The following is a 13,032-nucleotide window of genomic DNA, read 5'->3' on the forward strand; positions in this document are numbered from 1 at the left end:
ACTTCTTTAATTGACCTCTTGTGATCATAAAGAAAAACAATAAAGGGTGACATACCACTTGAGACTTATTTTTATTTTTTTTTAGTATGTTAAAGATATTTTATTCTCAGTAAGTTTGTTAACAATTCTGGTTGCCTTTTTTTTTTTTCAGTAGAACAATTGCTACCTTAAACCCATTTTGATGTATGCTTACATACATCTGGAAATGTCCGAATGTCATACAGATACTGGGCAGGATATTATCCTGTCTTCTAACATCACACTGATGATCAGGAACACAAAGTAAAGAGCAAACATAGTGAGCCCCAGTAGTTTGTTCATTTTCCATTTACATGTAGCGATTGAGATAATGACGAACAGGAGCATGAGAAAAAGGAGAACAATTGCACAAAACAAACCATTGCTACTGACTGCAACTGGGCTGAGGCTGTTGATGACAGAATAGAGGAACCAAGGAACCGGCAAACTGCAAGTAAAGGAAAAGGAATTGAAATAAATGTTTGAAAGCAGTTAATTTTCTGCATCATAACTAAGCAATTTTCCTGAACTGTTACCAAAAAAAAAAGCATGATTGCATTCAGTATAACTCAGCATAAATCTAAAATTGATGTTGTTTGTGTCAAAAACTGCATTTGGATAATACTTGTGCAATTATAATGCAATCCAAGAATCTAAAAAGGTTTTTTTTAAAATAGTACCTATGAATTAAGTGTCTTGGTGTGCTATTGTAAAAATGTCCTGATGCTTTATTGATGAGGGAGATATTGATTGAGAGATACTGAACCTTGATTGCATTGGATCGGAATGGCTGAGTGACTGGGTAAGTACCCTGTCTGTAAATCCTTGGTGTTAGCCACAGATTTTTGGTTTACTGATTTTTGATTTTTACTGATCAGTAATTAAAGAATTACTGATTTTTTTGCATGTTTGCCTTGAAAAATCAGTAATTTTCTATTGTTTCAGAAGTAGGTGAAAATGGTGGTGCTTCTGTTTTGAGCTATATACCATTATTTTAAGCTGCAGAACCATGACCTGAACTAAGCAATTTAATATTCACTCTGCTGCACTAAGTTATAAAAATCTGTCTTTCCTGACTAGGTTAGGGGTCTTTTTTAAAAACAAAAAAAAAGTAACTGGTTGTAACTGTTCTTCATTTAATTGCAGCTAAAATTAAATTAATTCAGACCCTGTTTGGAATAAAACCACCTTGCTTTATATTTCAGAAGAAATGCATCTTTCAGCATTGAACTAATACTCACCCAACAGTGATATCGAAGATATTGCTGCCTACGGAACTGGAGACAGCCATGTCACCTAAGCCTTTCCGTGCAACAATGACACTGGTGATGAGGTCAGGGATTGATGTTCCTGCTGCCAGTATGGTTAACCCCATAATTTCCTCTGATATCCCAATTGTTTCACCAACCTAATAAACACAAAGGAAGTCAGGTAGGGCTGTTAGTTTTGGAACATGGAATTTAATTGCTCTGTGCAGTCTTTTAGGTTTCATGCCATATTTGAGTTAAAACATTTATACATGGTAGCATTTTTTTCTGCTTTATAGGATAAAAAGTCACATTTCATAGTGTATGTGGATCTCAGATTTGCTCTATAGTTTAGGGCATCTGATCACAGTGTTGCCAAGACCAAGCAAGGTCAAGGCAGTTACAGCACAACTCATTCTTCTTCCCTAAGTTCACCTCTTTGGGATGTCTTCTACCCTTCCCTCTCCAAATTTAACATCACCTAGGTATGATCCAAAAGCTTTGGGAAATGACAGTCTTTGGATTTATGGCTTGGTCAGCTATACTGTGAATGTGCAATATATCACTAAATACAAATTGTGGGTCTGATTCTACAAGATGCAAAGTATTATTTCCCAGAACACCAGCTGAACATTAAAGCAATGGGAGTTCAGATAATTTAACAGCTTCCAGAATCAGAACCTGTATTTTCCTAGAATTTTAATTAGGGAAAGGATAATTATGTTCTGCACAGAAGCAATCATCAATGAAAAGCCAGTATTAAAATAAATCTTGACAGCACTTTTCCTTTCACTGATGCACAAATTCCCTTGGAAGCTCTTGAAAAAGAATGACTCTTTGTCAAATCGAAAAGAATGAAATTGAAAATTCCCTTTTGGGTTCTAACAAAACAAAGTTTCTACTGTTTTGATGGATGACTGCAGCTGTAATTAATCAGATAAAATGCCACAGTGACACTGTTCCCTCTCTCCATCTCCTTAATCTGAAATGGTCTTTGCAGAGAGAAAATAAACTCCTCACCTGGTGAGCCCACCACACCATGAGGTAAGAGAATACTGCAATCCAGATGATGGATCCAAAAAATGTGATGACAAAGAATTTTTTGGAGTCCTGTTAAAATCAAGTTAGAAAAGAAAAACACAGAGAAGTTTCAGGAAAGTTAACAATCCCTAAAGAAAACTATTCACCTGAAACAGTTGCTGCAATCAATTGCTTTAACATGGACTCTGGTCTCTCTAATTATATATTTTTTTAATTAGCTTAATTAGATGACCAGTAGTTGCTAGTCTTCTGTGGTTTATTAAATTAAGTCTCTGGAACTATACTATGATGCAGCAGGGGCTTCTGTCCCACTCCCTGCAGCATTATCAGCACTTCAAGTGTGCAAAGAGTCTAGACATGGAAAAATAGAACAAGGGACTCTTGCTGAGAAGGAATCTGTAGTTGAATTATTGAAGCCAGCAGCTGAAGGAAGATAGATTCTTACCGGGTTTCTAACATCAGGCACAGTGCTCCAGAGAGGGAAGACAATGGGAAAGAGGAAAAGGTAAATTGCTTGTTTTTTCCTAGTTTCTGGCCATTCAAGAGATAATGGCTCATCATTTTCGTCATCATCATCTTCATCTGTGCTTTCATCATCGCTGTCTTCCTCGCTGTCAGAGCTGCTGTCTTCTGAGGTATCGCTGCCTGAAGGGGGCTGTAGATCAGGAAAAAAAAACCTAAAACCATATGTTTTCATAGTAACAAGGAGATGGACAGCATTTATTCACTGTGGCCTTGCCTTGGCAGAGGTCACATTTGTGACACAGCTGAGGCAGCCACAGCCCACATCTGGCTATTGTGGGGCAAACTCTAGTCACACCTTATCTCACTGCCTGTGTGTTATGTTAACTAATTTATATCAGTTAACTAGAAGCAACTCTTAGATGGGGTTTTGACACAAATGAACCATTGACTCTCTCTGAAAACCTTTCCTCATCAGAAAAGCTAAATTACATTGATTGAAAGGAGGGATTAGGTAAAGAAAACAAATGTGTAGTGATGAATCCAGGACAGACAGACACTCATATCTTCCTTATGTTGGAGTACCCCTCATCTCAGAAGAGTTGTTTGAGGAGAAAATACTATACAGAGTTGGCGTCATATTTTGGATCTGATTTGTGTTTGTAAGCTGAAATGTTTCCGCTAACACCTTAATATATCACATCACAGTTGCCAGTTATGGGAAATGGGTTGGTTCCCAATCCAAAAGTTCTAGAGGGAAGAAGGAAAGTACATGTGAAGTTTGGTCTGGAGTGAGCACTCAGTGCTTATGATGCTTTATTAATACCTGTCCATCTTGCGGTTCATCTGCCTTCTGTTTGTCTTTGCTGGGTTCAGAGTCACTGGCAGGAGTTACTTGAACGCTGCTTGGTGCCTTCTTTTCCTCTTCTCCTACAAGTGATAAGAAGGAACACTGGTTTCAATCATCTTAACATCAGGTGGTCACCTTCCCCTTGATCAGCAGAGAGGTTTGAGCTTCCTACAAGAAAGTCTGGCATTTCATGTCAAACCCAGTCTGATTACCTAGGATTGTTTGTCCTATCTGTCTTCTGTGGATTGTGATTTGTAAAAGCCAGGCAGAATCTGGCCCACCTGGCACAGAATGATACCTTGATGCTCCTATGACCTTCTATCTGAAACTGCTGTAAGAGGTACATGTGTAATAACATGCCTAATTATCTGATCTACGACTGATTAATGTTTCTTGGTTTCAGTCTGGATTCTGAAGATCTTATTAAAGGCATCCTTAAAAACCAGAAAGGATGTAAAATTTTGCTGCCCCCACCCCCCCCCCTTTTTTTTCTCTAGTAGAGCATAGCATTCTCCAGGGAACTGATACTCTTCGAGGCTTCTGAGAAATGACTGTTATGTGCTGCCAGACTTTAATCCCTAATCATTTGGTACGTATTCAAATACAAATAGAAAAGTGCTGACACATACAAGGAAATAACTGCAATGTCCTCTGTGCCATTCCTGTGTTAACCTGTGTAGCCAAGAGGAACAGAAGCCTCTGTGCAGAATAGTGTAGAAATATGGGTGACACAGAGCAGAGGTGAGAGCAAGTGCCTGGCTCTGCTCGCTCGCAGCAAGGGCCCTTATCAGACTGCTACAATTTAGCTGAAGGGATCCCCTTCATCTGCTCAAGCCTGTCAAGTCAGTAGGATTGTGTTATCCCATGAATTGTTCTGGGATGGGGCATTAGAGGGTATCTTATTCTGAAGTAGGTAAGCTTATCCAGTACAGTACCTCACAACTGCACCAGGGAGCAAGTCTAGAGGGGAGATATTTGGGAATCCATCTTCTCAGTGAGTGCCATTGGGGATTTCTGCAACCAGGCCTTAAGGGATTTCATGTGGGAGACAGAGCAATAATGCTTTCAGAATGTGCACAGCTCTGTTTCTGCACCAACAAAGTTTGTGGAACATCCAATGGGATGAAAATTCATAGTTCAGTGAAGTCAAAGTGGAGTTGATAACTTGCACCAAGAATTTACTTGTTTCTTAAACAGTGTTTTCCTCAAGTTTGGTCTCATTCATATAGGTGAGGCCCGATGTTGTGAGGTACTCGGGTGACTGTGGTACTGCAGCAGGGTGCTTGTGGAGGTGGGACCTTCACACAGAAGTCTGCTTGTTTTTTAAAATCTCAAGGGGAAGTTTTAATGAACACCTCATTTGCAGGGTCTACCAAAGACCAGCAGCACCCAACCACTGTCTGTAATAGCCTGATCTCCCCTCTTCCAGCCTTCTGGTGGCAATTTGCACTATATCCTTGTGGCGTTTTCTGTTTGGATCCTACCTCACTAACCACTTCTAGACTCCTGTGGGAATGGCTTTTACTGCCCACTGTTAGGGTATATCGATTGATTTCTGCTGCATTATTATAGCAGCCATCTGTGACCAGTAATAACAGAAAAATTGTGTCAGAGCACAGTGTTTCTTTGCCAGCCCTTGGGTGTTGAGTGCTGGGCAGGTGAGGGATTGCAGAGCAAAACAAGGCACACAGCACTGACTCTTCTTGTACTCACCTTCTGCTTTTGGTTCTTGTTCAGCCGCAGTCTCTACTTTGGCCTTGGCTATGTTGCTCAGGATGTCAACCCTGTCTTTAAATTTTGCTGCTGATGAGAAAGATGCATTTGTCAGCAGCTGTCAGCCATGCAAAGCCCCCCTTCACCCGCCTCCCCCCTTCACCTGCCTCCCCCCAACACATCCACACTTTCTTGCCCCATTCCCCTTGCACGGATTGCAGTCAACACTGACTTGTGAGTTGTCTTCTGACTGTGGCCCCAGGTTTTTGGCTGCTGCTAGTTGATCATAGCTGTTATATTTAAATGCTTAGTATTATGGCAGCAATTTGACATGTAACCAATACTGTCATATTGAAAAGAGAATCTAGAGGGAAGAGAAAGCCTTTCCAGTTCAGTAATACAGGGGATATCTGTACGTCATAGGAAGCAAATGCAGAAAGAACAGAGGAGGTATTTTGATGCAGTGTTGTTTTGTTCCCAAAGGACTGTTGATTTTTTTCAGGCTAGATTATGTGCAAGCTAAAAAAAAAAAAACCTTCCTTCTGCCATGTGCCTGCTGAAGAGGCTTTACTGTGCTGCTTGCAGCCTGGTGACCTGATGGTAAGGAAAAGTAGAAAACTTTTATGTTCCCATTACCTGGAAGATGATTAAGTAAGTAAACATGAGTGTCTCCTTTGCTGGAGCTGATCTAAATTCCTGGTATCCAGGTTCAACATGGTCCAGGCTACCCAAGAGATGATCCTCACCAGTGCAGTGTCCAGTTGTGTATTTCTGGGACTGCTGAGGACTTCTTCCACTGTAAACCATGCTCTGCTCACCTGAGCTGCTTTGTTACTGTTTTACAGTGAACTAGGAAACTGTGTGTGTCTCCACAGTTAGATGTTTTGCTCAAACATCTGAAGTTCTGCTCTCATGGAAAGTGAGCAAGTCATCGGCTCAAAGAAAAGCCTCATTTTGCTCTAATCTATATCCTCTGCTGAGCTGCCTACCCAACGACTAAGCTGAGGGTCACAGGGTTTGCACATGGACAGCAGCCACAAGAAATTGGCTGTGCTATGCTTGGCTTGTGTGAGAGGCTGTAAATTAATTTCCTATGAAAGTTTTATCACACTGATTTAATCTACTGTACTGTTGACTGTGCAACCAGAATGTGCTGTTGTCTTTTGCCTCAAGGGCAGGGCCCTGTTACTTTATTCATCACCGTGATACTGAGTTCATAGAAATAGCAGGTCCAAGGCTCTCAGTCATGCAGGCAGATCTACTGTTCTGAGCTGAAACTCATGAAAGTCAGTAGACTTTGGTATACATCCAATAACAGGGTCTGGCTCAGACATTAAGGCTTCTGGGGATGAGTCCCATTCTGGTGCAATTTTGTTACCATCTGACAGAACTTGTTTGACCAACTAAGTTTCCACTGAACACTGGAATAGCTGGACAGAGGTGAAACAATGAGCTCTTCTCCTTTGAAAGGCTGGCTGGGACTAAAGAGCCTGACTCTTCCATGCTCTTTGTCATGATTGAAGCTTACCAGAAGGGATGTGAAGCACTTTGCTTCGTTCCCCCTCTGCTGATGCGAAGCACAAGCATACTCATCAGTGCTGGGCACCAAAGAGGTGACCTTTTGCTCCCGGTCTCCTCTAGCTACAGGGAAATGCATCTTTCTGTTCAGCTTTTCCCAGAAGCTGTTGCAAAAGCTTCTGTCAGCAGGGTCAGGGCGGTCAGGCTCAGCATGAAAGAGATTATATAAATTCAAGCTCCTGGCTTCCTGCCCTCACTTAGGCTGCAGGCTGTGAGTGCCAATGTGAGCGGAGCCTGTGAGCATCTTTCTGTCAGGATAAACAGCTTAGGTCCAGGCCACTAGCCAGTTCTCATGAGATCAGCCTCATTTTAAAAGGTGTTAATTCCTCTGACACACATTTCACGCAGGATGGACTGAGATTGGAGGAAGAGCTGGCTATAAGCTGGCCAGATCTGCAGGTCAGCATGGATATCTGTCAGCTCAGTCCTTGCTAGTGCTGGGGATTGGGCAGGCAGGGCAGCATGCTCACCCCGTGGGCTGTGCAGTGCTGCACCAGGAACTGAGGATGCAGATCCCTGGGGTGTTTGCTGGCCTACAAGAAAGCTAGGGAGAGACTTTTTATAAGGGCAGTTAGTGATAGGACAAGGGGAAATGGCTTTAAACTGAAAGAGGGGAGGTTTAGATTAGATATTAGGAAGAAATTCTTTGCTGTGAGGGTGGTGAGACACTGGCCCAGGTTGCCCAGAGAAGCTGTGGATGCTCCTCCCTGGAAGTGTTCAAGGCCAGGCTGGATGAGGCTTTGAGCAACCTGGTCTAGTGGAAGGTGTCCCTGCTGATGGCAGGGGGGTTGGAACTGCATGAGCTTTAAGGTCCCTTCCAACCCAAACCAGTCTATGATTCAGGAAGATTCCTGTCCTATGGATTGACAGTATCCAGGCTGGACTTAAAGGTGGCAGCTGGGCTTCTACCTTGAGTTTGGCTCTTATGTTTAATTAATTCTGTGGCCCTAGTATTTAATCCAACAGGACTAATTTACAACATGAAGAGCAGGAAGGATTTTGTTCTTTAAAATTTGGTATGAATCAGGAGGATTTGGAGATTCTGTTGTCTAAAAGTAGAAGTAAAAAAAAATTCTCATTATTCCTTTCACCCCTCTGTATCATGATTCTCTTAAAACAAGTGATTGAATGCTAATGAAGCAAGGAGAAGCTGTAGCTGCCTTCAGTCTTCTATCCCAGCTCTAGCATGCAACACTGCCTGCCACTCTATTCTAGTCTAATTTCCAAAATCATTAGCTTGTTAACTGAGGCATACTGAGAGTAGATAGCTCTGACAACCTTGCTGCTGGAACCTTTTGCTTCATTCAGAAGTAAAAACAGGGCTCTGTCTTGTCCCTGTATGACTAGAGTTTAAAGAATAATCTGATGGTAAGACTGGAGGTTCAGAAATTAGAGGGTTCCTCAGTTTTTCCAAAGTCCTTGTTCCCTTTAATTCCCCAACAGTTCCTTCTGGTGTATAGCGGGAAGATCTGAAAAGATCTCATGCTCTGGTTCTCTACAGTATCTGAGAAAGTGGGGAGAAGACTAAAGTTGTTAGAAATTCCTCATATATTTTTTAAAAAAGGCACTTTGAAAATAAAAGCTTCTGTCAAAAACGTAAGTCAGGGTGCAATGTTAATGTTAGAAATTCTGAAGTAAAACACCTAGTCTCTTGCAGACAGAGAAAAGGACTCAAGTAATGATTCATTCCTAATACAAAAAGAAAAAATAAACATTCTGAACTTAATCCACTGTTCAAATGAGAAATTTTGTTTCACATAAGGGGTGTTGCATTAAGAACAGTGAAACAAAGTTTGTATTTCAGACTTTATTTCTAAGACTTCTGCTTCTGGTAGCTGGTTTTTGGAGGCCCAGTGCTGGCAGTTTTTCTACATTTTGGACTCTTGCTGCCCTGAAACTTCTTCTGTGCTGCCCAAATAAAATGCAACTGTGGCATAAAGAAGGAAACCCTACAGAGATCCTAATTGCAGTAGGTTGTTAGGAACTGCTGAGCAATAGTTGGCAACCTTTTTCTTTTGCAGAGTGTTCTTTACCACAGCCTCTAAGTGCTGATACTACAGGCATTGGCAAGAAAGAACAAGGACCCTTGAGGAAAGATAAATTGCTTTGGGATCATCTTTTATGTCGTAACCTCATTACAGAAATGTGGCCGGTACAGACAGTGCTGCACGCACTGCAGAGAGAAGGACTTTGTTGGGGATCAGTGGGAACTGTGCACCCAGCTGCCCTGAGGTACCAGAGAGCTGCAGTGCCCTTAACACAGAGGCTGAACTTGCAGTCCCCATATGCCTTGGCGGGTTTGAAGCCTTTTCCAGAGTCATTTCAGCTTTTTTGGCCAAGATCCTCAAGGCACTTAGGTTTCTCAGTCTAATCATAAATGATTCCTTTTCTCCAGACTCTCTTTTCTTTAGATATGAATTTATCAGGGTAAGGAGTGTCTCCTACAAGATACACAGCACCTGGGACACAGTCTCCTTGATTTTGAGTGCTGTGCTATTGTAATATCAGTAACTTTATCATTACCTTTTCTAAGGAGCTGCCTCTGTTCTGGCAGTGTTGAGCAGAACACACGTACCTGGGGCAGAGGTTTTGTCCTTAACTCAAAGTTAACAACTAAGTGGCATTATTATAGCAAAGGCTCTAAGAAATAAGAGCTTTTTGGAGAGATTGTAACCCATCCTGCACCATCCTCGTTGTGAATATTAGACTTGCTTAAGTACCTATGGTCACACTCCCATCTAGTGGCTGTGTGTACAGTAACTCAGAGTTCCTAGCGAAATGAGGAGGGAAGTTGTCTTTCAGAGAAGATCCAAACTGCCCCCCCAGTCCCATTTATTCAATATTCACAAGTGGTGGTAATAACAGCCTTTTAGCAACTGAAACCCCCCAGCAGTGTATTCCAGCCTGAGCTGGCTGGGGCAGCACTGGTGCACTCTCCTTGGCCTGGGCTGGCATCCTCAGGCCCCCACAACTTGTACTGAGGTCTCAGGGTTTCACCAAGCTGAGGACACCTGCCAGGACCAGAAGTGTGTGCTGGCCTGGGGTGGGCAGACGCTGCACAAAGACATTTAGAGATTCAAGAAGGATGAGAAGGTGCTGGAGGGTCTCTGTGTGGCAGCAGTCCCTCAGGTCTGGTACTTTCTGATGCTAAAGGCAATAATTTGTCCCCTTATAAGTTTTTGGTTTTATCCTTGTGCCGTTGATACCACCTTTTGGGGGGGACAGGAGGCAAAAGGCAGTAGAGCAAACCCTGATTCTGGCTCTTGTTAGGCTGCTGTTAGTAAAATGATGGATGCCTTTGCTAAAATCTGTCAAAGTGGACACTTCTCTGTCTCGCTGTCCTTATCAAGCCTCCTTTGTTCCCTCAGTTTGTGCAGCTGGGATTTTGATCTGGAGAGTCCTTTTTGTAACCTCTGTGATAGACACGAGAGGTGCTGATCTGCTTAGCTTCAATCTCCCTTTGAATGGACAACAGATAATCTCTTTAGAACAAGTAGGGCAGTGGAGGGGCGGGGCATGTGCTGAGCTTGGAAAGAAAATTTATAAAATGTCTTTTTTTAACATGTTTCACCATTGCTTGGAAAATGAATCTCCACATTGTGTTTGGATTAAAGTTGATATGAAGCAGCACGTTAAAAGTTTGTGTATAAAGACCCAGGGTCCGTCTGGGGATGTGGCTTCTCTGCACCCTAGGCAGTTTAAAAGAAGGTGTCTTAGTCCTGAGCTGATCAGCCCTAGGCCATGGGGAGCTGGCCCATTGCCTGCAAAGTGCTGTGGGTACAGTTTACCAGGCAGTGATGACACCACAGTGCTGCGGGTGGGCTTTTAGGGGTGCTCAGTGTTGGTCTAAATCAAGTACAGGTTGGCTTAACCATTATAATTGGAACCTGCTGTGCATTTTAGGTCTCAGATGGGATTTTTACCACTGTCAAAAAGATAATTCTTTAAAGGTTTTAATTTCTTTTTTCCTCTTGTTCAGGTTTATGCCTTGTGAGGGGCTGTGTGCACAGCATGGGTAATAAGCTCTCCCTGTGTTCATTTCCCTCTTATAAATGAGGCTGATATAGGTTGAGCAGCTCTTTCTCAAAAACGTAGTCAGCATTGAATGCTGCTGTTCCAAGGCTGAGCTAAGAAGAGGAAGGAAGATGTGACGTGCTATGAGATGGAGGAAGCCTGTAACACATTTGCCACCTCTGCTTGCAGGGACCCCAGCAACAGCAGCCTTTCCACATGCCCTTGTGTTCCCTCAAGCAGCAGCACAGCTGCCACCACAGCAACAACCAGTTTGGCACAAGCAAAGTTGACATGGCAGGGCCAAAGTGTGAGGTGTTTGTCCTTGCTAGGCATGTGATCAGAAAGAGTACATCCTACTGTTGCAGAGCTCCCTCCACCTAACATTATCTGTAATACTCAGAGCTGCGTTTCAAGGATGAGTTGCTGATCCCTAACATACAAAGGCTGTATTCCCAGTATTCCCAGTTAAATTTCCTTGTGCCCAGGGCTGCAAGTCCCTCAGATGTGGAGCATTCACTCACCTTCTGCCAGGGGGTCCAGGGTGTGGATCATGAGCTGGAAGATGGTGTTGCGCATTTGAGTGTTGTGTAGGGAGGCTGAGCTGCTGCCTCGCTGTAAGGCTGATCCAGGCTATGGAAAGGTACAATGCAGCAGTCAATAGCAGTTTCCTCCTCAAAACATCTCTACTGTTGGTTCACCTCTGCCCTGGGGATGTATTTACGTGGAGGCTGATCTCCCCAACCCAAGGAGCAGCCTCAGCTTGGATTTTAAACAGCTTCTGCATTCAAGTTCACAGTAAGAGACATGCTCTTGAGATGGCAGGCCAGCCTGTCCTTAGGTAAGTGCAATGGGCTCGCGCAGACTGGGCATCAATTCAATGTTGTTATAAATTATAATAATCAGAGCATGAAGTGCTTTTAGTCATAAACTTGTTAATAACTCTATAGATTTATATGCTGCTAAAAGGGAAGGCTACAGTCACGCCAAGTGTCCTGACTTAACTTGAAAGCCATGGTGCTCTGTTCTTATAGTCAACACCAGAGTCTTAATGAGCTTTTGACTGAACATTAATTAGCACAGGTAGGATAAGTGCACAGAGGAACAAGCAGCATCCATATGAGGAAGCTAAGGCCTGTTATGTTACATATCTATGCAGGCACTACATCAGATGGGTTCTCCGTGCAGTGGATGGCCAGCCATGGGGAAGACAAAGGTCAGCAATTTAACCAGGAGCAGAGGAACAGGACAGACCCTTCCAGCCTCTGCTTTGGGAGCTCAAAAAAAAAGCAGGAAAACTGGCCGTGAAACCAGGTAAGAAAAGTCACACTCTGAATTTTTCTATGCCTGTTTAAAGCATAGAATGAATAGCACTCTGGTAGTTAAATCCACTTGGGAAGCCTGAGCTGTCTCTTGATTTTTGTAAAAATTCCTTTGAGGACACAACTCAGCCAGGTGTCCTTTTAAGTAAACTCTGGATATTGGGCCAAGCATGGCTCGTTCTTGCACAAAGTAGGATTTGGTCCAGCTTTCTTGAGGCAAAGGTTGACACCTTTATTTACAACCTGATGTGAGGAGGGGCTTAAAATACAATTACTTTAGATCCATGTAAAGTTGCTTAGACCTACCTGCAGCTTCCTCCCATCTGCTGGCTTCTTTGTTCCATCATCTGCATCTGCCACACTGCTTTTCTGCATGCAAGCAAGAACAAAAATGATTGAACACCACTACCACTTCCCTCAGTTTTTCAGGATATAACGATAGCTCTTTAGGCTACTGCCTGTGAGAAAGTGGGACAGCTACTACAAATGACTCTGTATGGATGCTACTGAAAGAGCCAAAGCCATGTGCTCTCCTTAAAACCATATGGCCTCCAAGAGAAACAGGATTCTACCTACAGCTCCCCAGTGAGGATGCAGGTACCTGGAGGCAAACTAAAATGGCCTCTACCATCTGATTTCTGTAGATGTAGACAGCCCCAGACTTCATCCCCAAACATCTGTATCCTTACTCATTTTCCAGCAGAGGCAGAGTGAAGGTGCAAAGAGGTTTGGTTTTTGTTTTTGTGTTTTTTTTTTTCCCCCAGTGATCAGCATCACTTTCCATATAGTT

General features: G+C 42.9%; 1 protein-coding gene across 1 annotated transcript in view; it reads right to left on the reverse strand.

Moving 5' to 3' along the window:
- Nucleotides 1-216: 216 nt before the first annotated feature.
- The window catches only part of LOC104527097 (sodium/potassium/calcium exchanger 1), a 15,531-nt gene continuing 2,715 nt past the window's right edge, over nt 217-13,032 (reverse strand). The window contains exons 3-10 of the mRNA XM_010170717.1: nt 12,549-12,611; nt 11,445-11,553; nt 5,332-5,418; nt 3,595-3,698; nt 2,752-2,961; nt 2,286-2,375; nt 1,260-1,426; nt 217-466 (exon numbers count right to left, since the gene is read on the reverse strand). Coding sequence (XP_010169019.1) covers nt 217-466; nt 1,260-1,426; nt 2,286-2,375; nt 2,752-2,961; nt 3,595-3,698; nt 5,332-5,418; nt 11,445-11,553; nt 12,549-12,611 — 1,080 coding nt within the window. The remainder of the gene's footprint in view (nt 467-1,259; nt 1,427-2,285; nt 2,376-2,751; nt 2,962-3,594; nt 3,699-5,331; nt 5,419-11,444; nt 11,554-12,548; nt 12,612-13,032) is intronic.

The sequence above is a fragment of the Antrostomus carolinensis genome, unplaced genomic scaffold (genome assembly GCF_000700745.2).
Source record: "Antrostomus carolinensis isolate BGI_N321 unplaced genomic scaffold, ASM70074v2 scaffold7816, whole genome shotgun sequence".
NCBI classification, from domain to species: domain Eukaryota; kingdom Metazoa; phylum Chordata; class Aves; order Caprimulgiformes; family Caprimulgidae; genus Antrostomus; species Antrostomus carolinensis.